The sequence below is a fragment of the Vanellus vanellus genome (assembly GCF_965231255.1).
Source record: "Vanellus vanellus genome assembly, chromosome: 1".
Lineage (NCBI taxonomy): Eukaryota > Metazoa > Chordata > Aves > Charadriiformes > Charadriidae > Vanellus > Vanellus vanellus.
Window position 1 is genome coordinate 54,448,679 of NC_138905.1, and position 16,690 is coordinate 54,465,368.

At 54.5% G+C, this 16,690-nt stretch overlaps 2 protein-coding genes across 2 annotated transcripts; one reads left to right on the forward strand and one right to left on the reverse strand.

Moving 5' to 3' along the window:
- Nucleotides 1-8,238: 8,238 nt before the first annotated feature.
- CYREN (cell cycle regulator of NHEJ) lies at nt 8,239-9,680 on the forward strand. The gene is made up of 3 exons (XM_082490649.1): nt 8,239-8,695; nt 8,790-8,859; nt 9,245-9,680. The coding sequence occupies exons 1-3, from the start codon at nt 8,568-8,570 to the stop codon at nt 9,476-9,478; spliced, it is 432 nt and encodes a 143-aa protein (XP_082346775.1). The 5' UTR covers nt 8,239-8,567; the 3' UTR covers nt 9,479-9,680.
- A 1,255-nt stretch (nt 9,681-10,935) lies between these two features.
- On the reverse strand, nt 10,936-12,391 carry TMEM140 (transmembrane protein 140). Its single transcript, XM_082490666.1, has 2 exons — nt 12,293-12,391; nt 10,936-11,583 (listed from the first exon to the last, which is right to left on the reverse strand). The coding sequence occupies exon 2, from the start codon at nt 11,555-11,557 to the stop codon at nt 10,982-10,984; it is 576 nt and encodes a 191-aa protein (XP_082346792.1). The 5' UTR covers nt 11,558-11,583; nt 12,293-12,391; the 3' UTR covers nt 10,936-10,981.
- Nucleotides 12,392-16,690: the final 4,299 nt, after the last annotated feature.

Genomic DNA, 16,690 nt, shown 5'->3' on the forward strand with positions numbered 1-16,690 from the left:
GACTCTCCCCTTCTCCATGCATACACCATCAGCTTTGTCTGAGATCCCTCCAGAAGTGTCTTCAACCAGCACAGCAAATGAGAAAGGAAAGAGTGAAGCAAAGCACCAGTTGGCCTTTATCGCATACTCTTATGTAAGCAGCATAGCCATGGCTTGCTTTGTGCCTGAAAGGAGGTAGTAGCGAGGTGGGGGTCGGTCTCTTCTCCTAAGTAACAGGCGGTAGGACAAGAGGAAATGGTCAAAAAGGAAAGTTGTGCCAGGGGAGGTTTACATGGATATTAGGAAAAATTTCTTCAATGAAAGGGTTGTCAAGCGTTGGAACAGGCTGCCCAGGGAAGTGGTGGAGTCTCCATCCCTGAAAGTATTTAAAAGATGGGTGTCTATGGTGCTTAGGGACATGGTTTAGGGGTTGGACTTGATGATCTTAAAGGTCTTTTCCAACCTAAACGATTCTATGTGTAACATGTGTGACAGGCCAGGACTTACTAAGAACAACCAGCACTCTAGCGCTACACATCACTTGCAGAGCCCAAAGTTTTCCTGAACAAGGGAAGAAAAGACTTCCTTCCTTCCCAGGAGAACTGCAGGCAGCCTGCATCTGCAAGGCCTTTGGCAGTTTTTTAAAGCCATAGGCTCATGCACTGAAGCACCTTGTAAGATCAAATGCGAGGCTTGAATATGCTCACAAATGGTTATGTACGTGCTTTTACATGAGAGTTCAGTAAAGCTTCATTTCTATTCTATGTGATATTTCTTTAAAGCACTAAAAAGCCATGCCTGGTACGTTCTTCCTCCAGTGCAACGATTTTCCCTGCATTTCGTCCAGAAGTGCTTCTGGTCAGCATTTCATCTTGGCCAGCTTCTTTGCTTCCTTGCTTTCGTTCCCACACTTGCAAAATAGAAAAGATACATCACCCACAGAGCACAGGAACAGGACCCATATGCAGAACGTGCAGACAGTGTTCTCCGCAAAGATGGTAACACCTCCCAAGTCCAGTCTCCAGTCCAGCATGTGAAAAGACACGTGTGAGAACTGGCACAGACTCCTCATCGACCCATTTCCAGGCACAAAGCTCCCACTTTAGCCAACACGTGCAATGGTATCACGTGACGGAAAGATCACGAAGGGCAAACACAGCCAGCGTGTTAGGCATCTGTTGAGGAGGGCTTTCAAAAGGGGCTGAAGTACACCTGCCCAAGATAGAGAGGACCTAGGCAGAAGCAGCTAAACCTCTAGACTGTAGGCCCTATGGGCAACCATTTGACACTGACTGGATCTGGAGAAGACAGCTGTGTGCTAGAAAACCAGCAATCCTCACAGCACTAGTCTTCTAGAGTTCAGAGGATTGCAACTGTTGGGAAACTTTACTGCTTCAATCCTATACTAGAAATCCAGCTCAAAGGCCAGCTGCTAGGAGACCTGGGTCATTAGCTTGACCTCACTTCATCCCAGTCCTAACCGAACAGCTTGCCTGCAGCACTGGCAGTTACGAGAGTGTTGCAGAAGTAGCAGCAGCAAAGGGAAAGGAGCCAAAAAGCAAGTGAGCCCCAGTGGGGCCCCACTGCCTCCTTCAGGGAAGGGAAAGAGTGGCTGGGAAGCTGCCAAGCAGAAAGGGACCTGGGGGTGTTGGTCGACAGGCAGCTGAATGTGAGCCGGCAGTGTGCCCAAGTGGCCGAGAAGGCCAATAACAGCCTGGATTGTATGAGAAATAGTGGGCCAGTAGGACTAGGGAAGTGATTGTCCCCCTGTACTCCGCACTGGTGAGGACCCACCTCAAATACTGTGTTCAGTTTTGGGCCCTCACTACAAGAAAGATGTTGAGGTGCTGGAGCACATCCAAAGAAAAGCAACGAAGCTGGTAAAGGGTCTAGAGAACAAGTCTTATGAAGAGCAGCTGAGGGAACTGGGATTGTTTAGTTGGGAGAAAAAAAGGCTGAGGGGAGACCTTATCATTCTCTACAACTACCTGAAAGGAGGTTGTAGCGAGGTGGGTGTAGGTCTCTTCTCCTAAGTGATAGGACAAGAGAAAAAGTCCTCAAGTTGTACCAGGGGAGGTTTAGATTGGATATTAGGAAAAATTTCTTCACCAAAAGGGTTATCAAGCACTGGACTAGGCTGCCCAGGGAAGCGGTGAGTTACCATCCCTGGAGATATTTAGAAGACATGTAGATGTGGTGCTTAGGGACATGATTTAGGGGTGGACTTGGCAGTGCTAGCTTTACAGTTGGACTCAATGATCTTAAAGGTCTTTTCCAACCTAAATGATTCTATGATTCTACCTCAGAATCAAAAGGGGATTCATCGTCTTCCTCTTGTTCTGCTCCAGCCACTAGCACAAAACCTACACATCATAATCATAGAACCATAGAATAGATTGGGTTGGAAGGGACCTTTAAAGGTCATCTAGTCCAACCCCCCTGCAATGAGCAGGGACATCTTCAACTACATCAGGTTGTTCAGAGCCCTTTTCAACATGACCTTGAATGTTTCCACGGATGGGGCATCTACCACCTCTCTGGGCAACCTGTGCCAGTGTTTCATCACCCTCATTGTAAAATGTTCTTCCTTATATCTAGTCTAAATCTACCCTCTTTTAGTTTAAAATCATTACCCCTTGCCTTATCACAACAGACCCTGCTAAAAAATTTGTCCCCATCTTTCTTATAAGCCCTCTTTAAGTACTGAAAGGCCGCAATAAGATCTCTCCAGAACCTTCTCCAGGCTGAACAACCCCAACTCTCACAGCCTGTCCCCACAGCAGAGGTGCTCCAGCCCTCTGATCATCTTGATGGCCTTTCTCTGGACCCTTTCCACTGGTCCATGTCTTTCCTGTGCTGAGGGCTCCACAGCTGGACACAGTACTCCAGGTGAGGTATCACCAGAGCGGAGTAGAGGGGCAGAATCACCTCCCTTGACCTGCTGGCCACGTTTCTTTTGATGCAGCCCAGGATATGGGTGGCCTTCTGGGCTGCAGGTGCACATGGCTGGCTCATGGCCAGCTTTTCATCCACCAGTACCCCTAAGTCCTTCTCAGCAGGGCTGCTCTCAATACCTTTATCCCCCAGCCTGTATTGATACCGGGGATTGCCCCGACCCAGGTGCAGGACCTTGTACTTGGCCTTGTTAAACTCAAAGTTCACACAGGCCCAGTTCTTGAACTTGTTTGAGTCCCTCTGGATGGCATTCTGATTTTCAGGCGTCAACTGCACACCTCAGCTTAGTGTCATCTGCAAACCTGCTGAGGGTGCACTCGATCCCACTGTCTATGCCATTGATGAAGATATTGAACAGTACTGGTCCAAATATGTACCCATGAGGGACAATTGTCACCAATCTCCATTTGGACATTGAGCCATTGACTGCTACCCTCTGGATGCGACCATCCAACCAGTTCCTGATCCACCGAACAGCCCACCCATCAAATCTATCTCTCTCCAATTTAGAGAGAAGGATGTTGCAGGGGACTGTGTAAAGGGCCTTAGAGAAGTCCAGATAGATGACATCTGTAGCTCTTCCCTTGTCCACTGATGGACATCATAGCCACTCCATCACAGAAGGCCACTAGGTTGTTCAGGCAGGACTTGCCCTTGCTGAAACCATGCTAGCTGTCTCGAGCCACGTCCCTGTCCTCCATGTGCCTTAGCATAGCTGTTAGGAGGATCTGTTCCATGATCCATGTCAGATTGGTAGTTCCCAGGATCCTACTTTCTACCCTTTTAAAAAAAATGGGTGCAATGATTCCCTTTTTCCAGTCACAAGGGACTTCACCTGACTGCCATGACTTTTCAAATATCACGGAGAGTGGCTTGGCAACAATACCAGCCAATTCCCTCAGGACTCTGGGATGCGTCTTATCAGGTCCCAGAGACTTCTGTATGTTCAGGTTCCTCAGGTGGTCACGAACCTGATCTTCTCTCACAGTGGGAGGGACTTTGCTCCCCTAGTCTCTGTCTCGCAGTCCATCCACTTGAGAAATGTGGGAAGAGAGTCTGCCAGTGAAGACTGAGGCAAAAAAGTTACGGGTACCTCAGCCTTCTCCTCGTCCACTGTTAACAGTTTGCCAGTCTTGCTCCTGAGGGGACGGTACGCTTTCTTTGACTTTCTTTTTCTGGCTGACATATCTGTAGAAGCCCTTCTTATTATTCTTTGTGTCCCTTGCCAAGTTCAGCTCCAGCCGTGCCAAAGGAGGTAAGAAATGCAATGCTGCTGTTAGTGCTTATTTTACTCTGCCTTTCCCCATCCCTCAAGCCCCGTGTCCAGATGACAGCTTATCATTGTCCTACAGGCCACAGTGATTTGTCCTCATCACCTCCTCCACAGTGAAGGATCCTACCTGGATCCTCAAACCAGGACATCCAGTGTGCCCAAGGGAAAGTCAGCAGTTGTCCCACAGCAAGGGCTGTCAAGTACTGCTGGGCCTACTGTGCCTCCTGGAGGACATTTTCCCGTCCTTTCACAGCCCACGTATTCCTCCAGTTGGTTAGGAATGCTATATACAGAAAGGAAGGAAATACACTTGGTAAAAATACCCCACACTTGCATACACCCTCTCTTCTGGAAGAGCAACAGCTATTCATGAGCCATCCTATCCGTATTCATAGCCAGCTGGTAAAGGGTAACACACACGCACCCCCACACCCCCTTACTGCACTACTAGAGTAGTGGAGGCGGAAATACTACAGGCGTGTTCATGCTACAAGTGCGTATTCTTATCTATGGAGTAACTCACCCCTGCTGGCTACAGTCTCCTCTGATAAATCCCCTCTCTATTTCGAGGGCCAGCAAGACTATCGAGCCCCCCCGGCAGACTGACATCCAACTAACAAGGCTTCTGCCTCAGCGAGATGCTACACTAATGCTGCAGCAACTCTTCACGTCAAGCCGGGGTAATGTCTCCTCAAACCCAGTCCTGACTTCGAAGGGCTTCAGAAATTCCCATGGTTAGTCTGAGGATCTAAGAGTCTGGAGAGCTCCCCAGTGGGATGTTGAGGTCAACACCGTGGTTGCATTCCAAGCACTGCAGGGGTTAACTACGGTGCATAGGCGTTATCTTCTAACAACCCTGGCAGAGGGTCAGCTGAGGCTCTGGAGACCACTTGCAGGTTTGCTTCATAAGCAGAACTAAAACCAAAACAAATCAAAAGCCCCAAACGAAAAAAATATTAAAAGCGTGCTGCAGAGCAAGGCTGCTATGCAAAATGGTGCATTAACGCAACATTGATGCTGTACCAGAAGCCTGGAGGGGAGGAACAAGCATCTCATGTTGCTAGAGCAATCCTCAACCATGCTTTATTCTAAAAGGGTTTTTACTCCCCAGTTTACCCAGGCACCCTTCTCTCCTGCTTCCCATCGACACAGGCTGGCAGAAGGGGCAGGGGGAGAAGAAATGAAGTTGAGATCCAGTGACAAGAGATCCCGGGCAGTTGTTCATGGCCAGACAAGGCGTGCTCGTAGGTGTAATGCAGTTCATTCCCCCATCACCAGGCTGCCATCAGTAGGAAAGAGGGCTCTTTCCTTCGGCCCAGCTGTTGAGGACACACAGTCACCTTAGGGAAGGAACAGCCAGGGGTGCAAAGCTACCCATGAGAGGAGGAAAACCACCGAAGAGTTTAACTTGGGGGATATCGGATGCCCTCTAAAACAAAAGGCAGGTAGTTGCTAGTCGGTTGAGTTGAGCAGAGCTTGGCAGCACCCAGGTGAATTCTCAGAGAGAACTGGGGGGTGGGGGTGGGGGGGGAAGTTTTCCTCAACTTCCAAATCCAGTCTTGACATGGAAAGAGGTGCGTCAGAAGACGTCACTGAGCCCAGCTTCAACAAGATCTCAACACCTCATTCAACCCCGGTGACATTACCAAAACAGGACGTACATCAGCATGGACATTCTGAGAACGCAGCTGCTCTAATGAGGATGTAAAACAGTCTCTCAGCATTTCTAGACAGATGAACATAATACACAGCTGTGTGGCCCAACTTGTCTTCATGAGAAAGTCTGGCACCATGCCAAAGAAGAAGTCACATTACATTCATAACCTCAGCGAGAGCAGCAAACATAACAGCGGTCCTAAAGCATCCAAGAGATGACAGGAAATACATCAGCTTCTGGGGACACTGCATTGCCATTCCTTCAGTCCCTCTTTGCTCCCCAAACCCTTCATTTCCCCTCTCCCACAGGCAGAGTGAAAGCACAGCCAAACACGTCGGAAGCGTTGGACAATTCATACTGAGGGGACCTCAGGAGGTCTCCAGGCCAAGCACCTGCCCAGAGCAGGGTGTGTGGGTGGGGGTGTGTGTGTCTGTGTGCTGCTGTGTACATGTGGCACTACAGCCAACGCTTTCTCGCAGTCCTCAGTGTGGAAATCATCCCCTGAGGTAAGAGAGCAGCCGAGTGTGGGTCTGCTTTCACAGGTCACACAGAAGGAGGTCCTTGTGGGCAGCTCCTGGTTCTTTTTCCAGACTCACTCCCATGCCTCCCATCAATCCAACCTGAACAATGGTAAGGAGTCCCACGTGCACTTTTGACAACCCCTTCACCTTTCATGCTTATCTTGAGCATGCACGTCAGTTCCTTTTTGAAGAAGGAACTTGACCATCTCTTCACAGGGCTCAGTGACCGCAACAGTAAGCAGAGCATACCCCAGCTGAAAGGAGAAAACATCTCCCTTAGAATAACGTGGAAAAGTCAAGCAAGTTTTGGGAAGAGGAGTCTTACCCAAAGTCCAAGCTTACCTCATTCTGAGCATCAATATAGGCATTGTGCTCAAGTGACAGCTCTGCTGGAGATTTGGTAAGAATGACAGCAGCTGAGTGACAGGCAGTGTTGCCGCCTGCACCTCTGAGGTCAGGGTTGGCACCGCGCTCCAGCAGAAGCGCCACACAGTCTTTGTGCTGGCGCACTACTGCCTGGACACAAGACACAAAGGAGGAGTAACTTCCAACATCTACGTTTCTCTCCACCAGAACTCCCGCATCTTCCCAACACTGGAAAGTATGAGCGTCTTCAAAGATCAGACAACATATGCCCCTTCCCCGCTGATTACGACACACCTGTTTGTACACAGCCCTATGTAAAGAATCATGTAGGGTATGTATCGCTCCGTGCATAATCGATAGGCCAAATGAACAACAGGATAACCTATTCCATGTACCTTCATCAGCAGCGATTTCCCAAAATTGTCACGAGGGTTTAGCTGGCACTTCTTTCCTGCTAGAAATCGAATGACATCTTCATGGCCGTTTGCACAAGCAAGATGCAGAAGCGCCCTAGAAATTAAATATATTCAGTTAACACAGAGAGACAGCTGAAGACATTGTCTCAGGCCATGGTACCCACTGCACAGGGCCTGTCGTGGTTTGGGCCTTGCACCTCAACTGGCAAAAAAACAAGCCGAAAGCAAAAGCTTTCTCTTTCCAGAGCCAGTGGCAGCAGTTGCATGCCCAAAACCTGGGACAAATCCCCAACACATCTGTCGAGGGGGCATCTCCTCAGCTGTGTCAATGAACCTGCAGAAGCAGACTCCTGTGCCCGGGCACTGGTCCCTGCCTCCGGCAGGTCCAGCTGGCCACCCAGCACAGCAAAGGAGGCCGTGTCTTGGCCGCCTGGAGTCTGTGGAGGCTACGTAACTCTATGGAGGCTGCAGAGCCTGAGTTAAACCCCTGGGTTTTTCCCCAATCAGTCCCACACCGGACGTGTCCCAGAGGCTGTGACGCCTCTTTCTGTGAATCCACGCTCTGCTCAAGCCAGCTGCTCAGCCTGGCAAGAGGAAAAGAGCCTCCTCTGCTTGGACCAAGGCCCACTGAGCTCCCCAGAAGATTCACTGCAGGGCCCAACCTGGCCGAGCAGAGCAGAGCATCGGCCACCTTCTGCCCCAGCTTGGGCAGGTCTCCGGTAAGGCCAGAGCTGTGGAGCCGACCCTGCTCCTCGGGGCGCTTGCGATCGTGCTGGGCTTTTCCCGGCTCTTCCAGCCGAGGTGGGTGGAGGCTTCGCTACGGGCACTGCGCCCCCCTTACCGCTTCCTCGCCTCTCGCCCCGTCGGCGCGGAGCCTCCCCCGCCGCGGCGAGAGGGCGAGAGAAGCCGAGCCCCGAGCGGCGGCTGCGGCTCGCAGCCCGCGGCGCTCCCAGCCGGAGCCGCGCTGCCGGTCCCGCCGCGGCAGCACGAAGCGGCGGCGCCTGCAGGGGGCGCCCTAACAGCGGCGGTGGCGTCACAGAGGGGACGTCACAGAGGGCGGGGTGACGCCGGCCCGGCGCGAAGGGTCTCTGCCGGGGCTGTGGGGGCGCCCCGCGGGCGGAAAATGCCCTTTAAAATGCGCCATTTGCTCAGGTGCTGTTCGAGGGCCCCGTTTGCTCCGTGGCTATAATATTGAAGGACGCGGCCCTCCGCACCGGGTTCTGTCGTGACTTGGGTTTGCGTGGGAGGTTGGGGGTTGTGTTGCTGCTCGCCCCCACTCACGGTTTGGCGGGGAAGAGGGCTCAGGAGTGGCGGGGGAGAGCTGCCCCAGCGGCACCGCCGCCCCTCGGACGACGGCTGCCGACGGCGAGAGGAGCCCAGGGCGGCCCCGGGAAGCGGTGATGGCGGAGGGCGGGCGGCGGCGGAGGTTCCTCCCGGCCTGGATGGGGGCGCCGGGGGACGAGCGGGCGGCGGCGGCGGCGGCGCTCCCTCCCGCGGCCGGGCGGCGGCGGGCGGCGGCAGGGCGCAGGTAGCGCCGCTGGGGCCGGGGGGGCGGCGGGCGGGCGAGGCCGGGCCCTGACCCTCACTTGCCCGCGCTGAGCGTCTCCCCGTGCGGTGCCCAGGGCGGCGGCGGTGGTGTACTGCATGAACGAAGCGGAACTGGTGGACGTGGCCCTGGCGGTCCTGGCCGAGGTGAGCCCGGACCCTCCGGGGGTGGGGACGCGGCCCTGGCCGTAGCCGAACGCGCGGGGGGAGGGCTCCGGGGCGCGGGCAGGGAGAGCCGCCTTTCCCCGGCTCCCTGGCGGCCCCTCTCCGGGAGGCGGGTTTGGGGCCGCTGCCGAGGGCCGCCCGGGTTTCCCGGTCCCCTCCTGCCCTTGCCGGAGTATTCCGGGGTCGGCGCAGCTGCCTTTGCCCGCCGGGTGCTGCGGGACAAAACCAGCCCCCAGCGCGGACCTGGGGGCCGGTTTGAGGGGGTGTCCGCGGGGATGGCGGGCTGCTGCATCCCCCCCCCCCCCCCCGGGGTGCTCCCGGGGGGAAGTCACGCACAGCCGGATCCGGTTGTTTTCCCTTTGGTCAGAATCTACAGCGTGAGGAAGGTGAGGAAGATGGCCGGTCCGGGAGTGAAGAAGAAGAGGAGCTCCAGCCGACACCAAACGAGGCGCCTGGAAGCACAGCCAGCGCGGGGGGAGGCAGCGACCGCAGTCCGGCGCTCCCATCCCCTCCTGATGCTGGTGCCGATACAGAGAGGACAGGCTGGGAGGACTCTGAGGATGATGTTCTGAAATACGTCAGGGAGATCTTCTTCAGCTAACGTTTCCTCCTCTGCGACTCCCCGGGAGCAAAGGGGACAGTGGGGAGGGTGACCTCTCCCACAGCACTGAGGATGGTGGGAGGAGGGCCTGGAGTGGGCTCGGTATGTGCCTCGTTGGTAGCCTATGGAGCTGGTAGGAGGCCCATGAAGGCCATGGGCTAAAAGGAGAGGGGCACTCACTTCTCCCAGTTTGTGCTGGGTTCAGTGGGATTTGGCTCCAGATTAGGTTATGTTCAATTCTGTTTGGCATCTCGGAGCGTGGACAGATTAAAGAGGACATTTGGGTTTCTCTAAGTGTCCCTTTGGTGGGTCAGTGCTGGGACTGGAAGGGAGCAGGGAGTTGCTGGCCCTGCAAGGCCTTTGCTGGCTCTGCAGTCAGATAGTCATGGTTCAGCCTTGGGGTTCCCGTGTCCCTCTGTGATAGCTGCGGTGGGGCCTGGCAGGCTGTCCCAATTGGACCTGATGCTGAATTTGCCTCCAGGCTTGGGCATGCCTCCCATAGCTGAGGAAGACATAGATGGTAGCAGACTGGCAGGGGCAGGGACCATCCTGAGGGGGCTGACACCATGGCAGTGTGCATGGAGGTCTAGGAAGGGATGAGGATGGCTCAGCATCCTCTTCCCAGTCTGAAACGGGATGAACAAACCCCAGGAGGCCAAAGCAGGTGCGAGAGTCTTTATTGAAACAAAGAATCAGTCAAACAAGCACCACCAAGACTGCATCAGGAGAGAGAATGGACCCTTGTGTCCCCAAAGAGGATGGGCGGGAAAGAAGGCTCTCCTTTGTGCAAGGTTACAGACATGGGCGTGAAGTGGTGCTGTGCACCACCACGGCGGAGAGACCCCATCCAGTGCTCTGGCTATGGTGGCCCCACTGGGGCACTGTACCCTGGCCTTTGGCAGCCCTGGCCGGGCTCCCTGTGCACACCCTTGCATGGGGCATGTGTTGGTCTGAGCTGGGTTTGCGGTGAGCTGCCCTCAGACAGCACCAGTGCTCCTGAAGTCTCAAAGGCTGCTGGAGTGGTGGCCTCAGCCCCTTAATACCATCTGGGAGGGACCTGGGGCTCTACACCAAAATCCTTTGCTGCTTTGTGGAAACTGTCCTCGTTAGGGCTGTGTTGAGTGCTCAGTTGAGTTGCTGCCCCTCTGGGTGCTCTGTGCTGGTTCTGATCTGTCCCCTTCGCTGTCCTCTGGGTGAGGGACAGAAATGCTGTTGCTTTGATGCTGTGCCCCAGGACGAGAGGTGTGTTACACGCTGCTGTTCCCTGGGAAGCTTCCACGTTTGTGCTGTGGGTGTTGGTGTCTGCTGCCCGCTCGCTGCAGGAGCGCCGCACACAGCTGTGTGCCAGACCATGGCTGGACATGGGCCTTTGGACTAAGGATTAAATTCCTGCCAGTGACTAAAGCTATAGTAGGATTACTGTTTTAAATCAGGTTATCGATAGCTCTTGCATCTTCTTCATTGTGAAATCTCAACAGGCAGGGCCTTCTCAGTAAAAGGGCTTTAATACGGGTGTGTGTGCTTGGCCCAGCTGAGGTACATAGTGACAGTCAGAATCTGGAGCAGTAGCAGAGCCTGAGTCCCAAGCAGTGCCAGGAAGCCCACAGTGAAATCAGAGGGGTGAATCCACTGTGAGGTTTGGAGAAGAAATGTACCCAGGCCTCCAGACAGCATTATCGTCTTGATGATGAGTACAATGAGGGTCGTCTTCCAGCCCTCTCTCTTCTCTGTGCACTTCACATGTGTCACAAAAATGGGGTAGAAGATGCTGAAGACCAGGCAGGCATACACACTAACCCTGGCTACCACCATTCCTGGTAGGCTGATGCCCATCACCTGCAGATGCTTGAACTCCAGGCACTGCAGCTCCCTGGCCGTTTCATTCCACAGGCAGAAGTTGTAAAAGCCAATACGTTTGTCAGGGAGGTCGACCAGGTTCCCAGCTTCCCACAGCAGCGCGTAGAGCATCAAGGCCAAGGTCCCAGCAGCCTCGAGGAGGATCAGCGCACAGAGCAGATTCTTGGTGCACCTCTGTTGCAGCAGACCCGTCCTGGTGCCCACATGCTCTCTTGATACCATGGTGAAGCTTGCTGTGGGGATGCCTGCTGCAAAACATGAAGGGGGGACACACCTTGGTCATTGTGTTATGGCACCCTTCCCAAGATATGCTCTGAGCCTGTGTCACTGAGGTCTCTGACTCCCCTTGCAAGTAGAGCAGGAGGGTCTTAGTCCTACCTCTGACTGTGTTGTACACATGTTACTGGGTGCATTTTTGGTCACAGCAGAGGTGGCTTAATGATGTCCCACATGTGGACCAGCACTGGGAGGACAGTATGTCTCCGCTAGCCCCACACATACCCTTTGCACCATGGTCTCACGTTGGACAAGGGAGGCATTTGTCAGCAAACTGCAGTGATGGGAGGGGAGCAAAACACTGCTGTCTGGTGAGGAGGGGGTTAAGAGCTACTCTGGGAAAATGCTTTTCTTTCAGTTCTGGTCAGACAAGGACATCCCTTGTGATCTTTGGACAGCTGAGTAAAATGCAGGCATGACAGGGTCTGAAGTGCAGAGCTCTCCCTGCCCACCCCAGCCCCAGGACACCATATTCCATTGATGCCAATTGTTTCCAGCACACACAGGCCCCTGCGGCCCTTTTGTGCCTGTACACTTCTGGGCACAGCAGGGCTGATCACCCACAGTCCTGCTCCCCGCTGATGCTGGTAGACATGGTGTTCCTCCATTCCATTTGCCTGAGGACTGATGCCCCACGTGGACAGGCAGCTGTACCACCACAAAGAGGGACCCCAGACCTACCTGCAGCCCCTCGCCCTCTGAGGCCCAAGGAGATGGGTGCTATGGTGACAGACCTGTGATTGCCATCCTCCTTGCTCCTCTCTTGGGCTGCCTGGCAAAGCCGACTCACTGCTACTCTCCCGGAGGTGTGGACTGTCCTCAGTGCTCTCTTGCAGGCTTCTGCTTTGCGCTGAAAAACAGGGAACGGGCATCAAGAAGGGGTATCACTGGCTGCAGAGCCACGCGGCATGGCAGCACCGGCCACCCGGGTCTGCACAGAGGCACAAACACAGGGCAAGGAGCTCACAGAACTTGGCTTCAAGCTCAGCCTCCGGCTTGAAGCTCTGCGAATAAGCACTTTCCTGCCTTTGCTAACCATTATCTCCTGTGAATCATTTACCACCTTCCCTCAAGAAGTTCACAATGTTGGTCCTGCTGTCTTCCCTCCACTGCCCAGTGTTATATCATCCCGATGTCCTGGATGTCTCAGGCCATCACCCCACAGCTGCTTGTGGTTTTGGTACAGCCTCTGAGTTTCTAGAGTGCCAGGAGAGACTCCACGTAATCTGTACCCGATGCCTGTCAACAGCGCTGGTGACTAGAGACCCTTCAGCATCCCCCTCCCACTCGCTCTCTCCCTGGATACTTGGGAGTGGGGCACCTATGTTTAATTTGCACAGGGATAAAGCTTCTGTGTCTCAAACTTCTCCTCCTCCACAGAGTTATAGCCAGGAGGAGCACACGCACAGCATGGAAGGGGGTCACAGCATCCAGACACAGACCTGTCCCCTTCCCTGCTGTTTCTCTCCATCACACCTGCCCACCGTTCTCCCTGCCATCCTCCCTCGCAGCCCTCAGAGGGAGAACAAGCTGCTCATGGTTAGCGGACCGGCTCCCCAGGGGCTTCTGGCAGAGCTCAGATCTGGGACTGGTACAGTCCAGTCGGCTCCTGGCACTGCCCGCCCACCAACCCATGCTGTCCTATTTCTTTAGACTGGTTTCCTAAGGAAGGCAGGCTTGTAGAAACACGGGCTTTTTGTTCAATCATCTCCTGTTACCTTTTATCTGCCCCCCCATCCCCCCACCCCCCAAAATACAAAAGCAATTAAAAATTGTCCTAGTCGCGCATGTTTACTAGAGAGGGGACAGAGAATTAAACTCCTAGCAAGTTTGTGGAAATAAATGGTAGGGTTGGAGGGAGGAGAGCCACCGCAGAGATGCTGTGCCGTTATGTGACCTCTGCGTGTATGAGTGCCCGGGGAAATCCCATGGTATCTCTGCCCTTTCCTGTGCTTTAAGGCTCATGTCTCTAAGGCTCACGTTTCCTTTCCCAGCGATGTCCCTCTGTTCACTCTGCCAAATTGCAGGCAGATTTGCATCCCCAGCCCAGCCCAGCAGGTAAATCAGGTATGACTGTGACAGGGATAGACCATGTCTGGTGCGGGTGCCCTGGGAGAGCTGGGGCAGAGAGCGTGCAGCTGGCACGGAGGTGATGTACGGTTTGGCAACGCGAGCTGAGCCCTGGCGCCCTGCCACCGGAGCAGCCCGGGACATGGCATTCATGAGCTCTGTGGCGCGGGCCCCCGAGGCCAGCTTGGAGGCAGCCTGGCTGAGGAGCAGGAGATAAACAGGAAAGAACTGTCACCCGGCGTCCAGCTGGAGCTTTTCCCAGACAACTGCAGTTCCTCCGCCTGTGCCTTTGGAAGGGAGAGTCTGTGGCTCTACCTCAAAGTTGCAAGAAAGAGGAACCCGAGCATGGCACAGGGTGCCCCAGCCTGGCTTCAGCCCCCTGTTTTTGGGCAGGCATTGTTGGAAGCACTGGACTTCACCATAGGAAAACTCTGTGTCTCAGTGTCCCGGATAGAGAGAGGCTTCATGTGCATGGCTCGGGAGCTCCCTGGGGTGTCTCTTTGTGAGACGGAGCTCATAGGGACCCTCTGTGCCATCGGGACTTCACGGCCCGTCCCTCTGCTGGTTCATGGGCAAGTGAGGACTCCAACCTTCCCAGGCTGGGGCTGTGCCTTCCCCGTGGCAAGCTGCTGGCTGAGTGCCTGGGCAAAGCCAGCGGGATGGGGCACGCAGCTCTGGTGCAGGATGTGGCCTCTGTGCAGGGAGGAACATCTCTGTGGAGCTGCTGGACCCCACCGCAGTGAACAGGCTGAATGCAAAGGGGTGAGGGAATGGGCATCTTCTCTTGCGCTGAAGAGCCCTTCAGAAGACTTGGCTTTCCTGCATACCCCCTCCACAGCTGCTGAGGGGAGTAATGCTGTGCAGGAGCGGTGGGAAAGGAAGGAGACTTTGGACTTGGCGCCTTTCCTTCAAGCTACCCACTCCACCCTCAGGATCCCTCTTTCCCCTGCAGACAGGATCGGCTGTGGAGAAACCACAGGTGAAGACAGGCTGCCGACAATCTAACGATTGCTGTCAAAGAGAAACCAGCCAGCGGCAGAGGGACCAGACTGTGGAGGAACTGCCCTGAAAGTGTCCCACAGCTGGGGAAGGACCTGCTCCCTCACAGGCATTTGCACCCTGCAGCACCACTTCTTCTCCTGGCAGCTCCCCCCTGATGCCAGCGGCACGAAAAAGGTGGGGGACCCAGCAGAGGATACTTACAGGCTGCCCATCCAGCTGGGTGCGGAGCCGAAACACGCTGGAGAGGGCGGAGGTGCCGCCCTGGAGAGCTGAGCCGGTTCGTGGCCGCTGCCAGGTCCTGTGCAGGCTGAGCTCTGACACCACAGCCCCTGTTGTGTCACAAGGCAGCTGCCTCTGCTTTCCCTTTCGGTTTTGAGGGCCATGGGAACCTCATGCAGTGCTCCTCCCCAGTACTGCGTCATCTAAATACGAGCAAGAAAACAAGCTGAGCCCAGCCACAGCCATCTGAGCTGGGGGCAGGTTTGCACTTTCTTTTCCCAGCTGTGCTAACTGATGTGAACTACTGACCGGGGCTAAGCACAACCAGGAAAGTTGTGCCACTGGAGTGGCTTGGGTGTCCGTGGGGGCTGAGACGAGCTTGTTTTGTTTGGATGCTTCTGTAGAAGTGACTGACCATCCCAGCGCCAACCCCAGTACCGTCAGAGTTCACTCATCACTCTGCTCTTTGCACTTTGAATGCTGCTTCCCTCCCTCTGCTTCCCAGACCTGGCTTTGCCCCAGCTCCCCCCGGCCCGCGGGCACAGCGCCCATGCAGGCACAGTGTGGGAGAAGCGACAAGCCCCCTGCTGCGACAGGAAACCTATGAAACCTCGAGTGACGTAAGGGGCAAAACTCTCCTTTAGTCCTCCCGGCCAGATCCAGAACCGTTTGTCCTGACCTATAAGCAACCTGTGCAACCTCATCTAGGTGTTCCTGCTCCGACAGGGGGATTGGACTAGATGATCTTTTGAGGTCCCTTCCAATCCCTAGCATACTGTGATACTGTGATACTGTGATAAGCAGCCTTGGTGGTGGGTATATGAGAGGTGTGTGTTGGGAGGTCATATGTGAGGGACACCTAGTTGTGAAGCTGTTCAGAGTCCCACCTAGTAATTCCACATTTAGGTATGGTCTGGAAACCTCCAGGTAGTACACAGCTTGTGAGCCTGTAATATCGGTGCTCACATCCAAGAGCACAATGGAGGTGAAAGGAAATATGGGAGGAAGCCTGAAGAGAAGTTCAATAGATAGAGCCATCGGTCAGGTGGCGGTGGGGAGGTGCCATCCTATCTGGCATGAGTACGTGGAATAACTTCAGCATTGCGAAGGCCAAGGATCTGTATCGAGGTGGTTCAGATCACATATGGCGTGGGCAGGAGTTATGGTGGGATAAATCAGGGGCAGGGTTGGAGGCTTGCGGCAAATAAAGCCTAGCAGGCCATAGCTGGAGTGAATGTGGTGGATGGTGGGGACACAGAAGGAGGCCTTGGGGCTGAATATGGCCATCATCGGGGCTTCTGGCTGGGAAACTGAGGTATGAGCAGAGGCCATCAAGGCAAGACTTATGTTCCAGTGAGGAAACATGCACTGGCAGGAGGCATGTTTGTGCTCTCAAGAGGGGTGGTCACGCAGTTTCACCTCACGTCACTCACTTTTCTGTCATTCAGGAAGGAAAAGGGTGTATGATTTGGGTCTGGTGATCTCCTCAGCTGACCTCAGCACCACAGGGGAGGTTGCTGTTTTGCTGCCACAGGCAGGAGTCACAAGCAGCTCCTTCACAAACATCCCCACTTCACATTGGGGTCCTGTTTGCTGGGGCAATCAGGATGACAGCCACAGTAGGTCTGCTCATCATGCCATAGCACTTCTCCTTTGAGCCCCTGTCCTCCTAGATAGGTGTCTGATCCCCTTCCTATCTCCTGTGCTTCAGCCTTCCTGAGCGTGACAGATGGTCACACATCCTTTTAGGATTTAGCCTTTGCACACACCTCCATCTCTCTGGCCTTC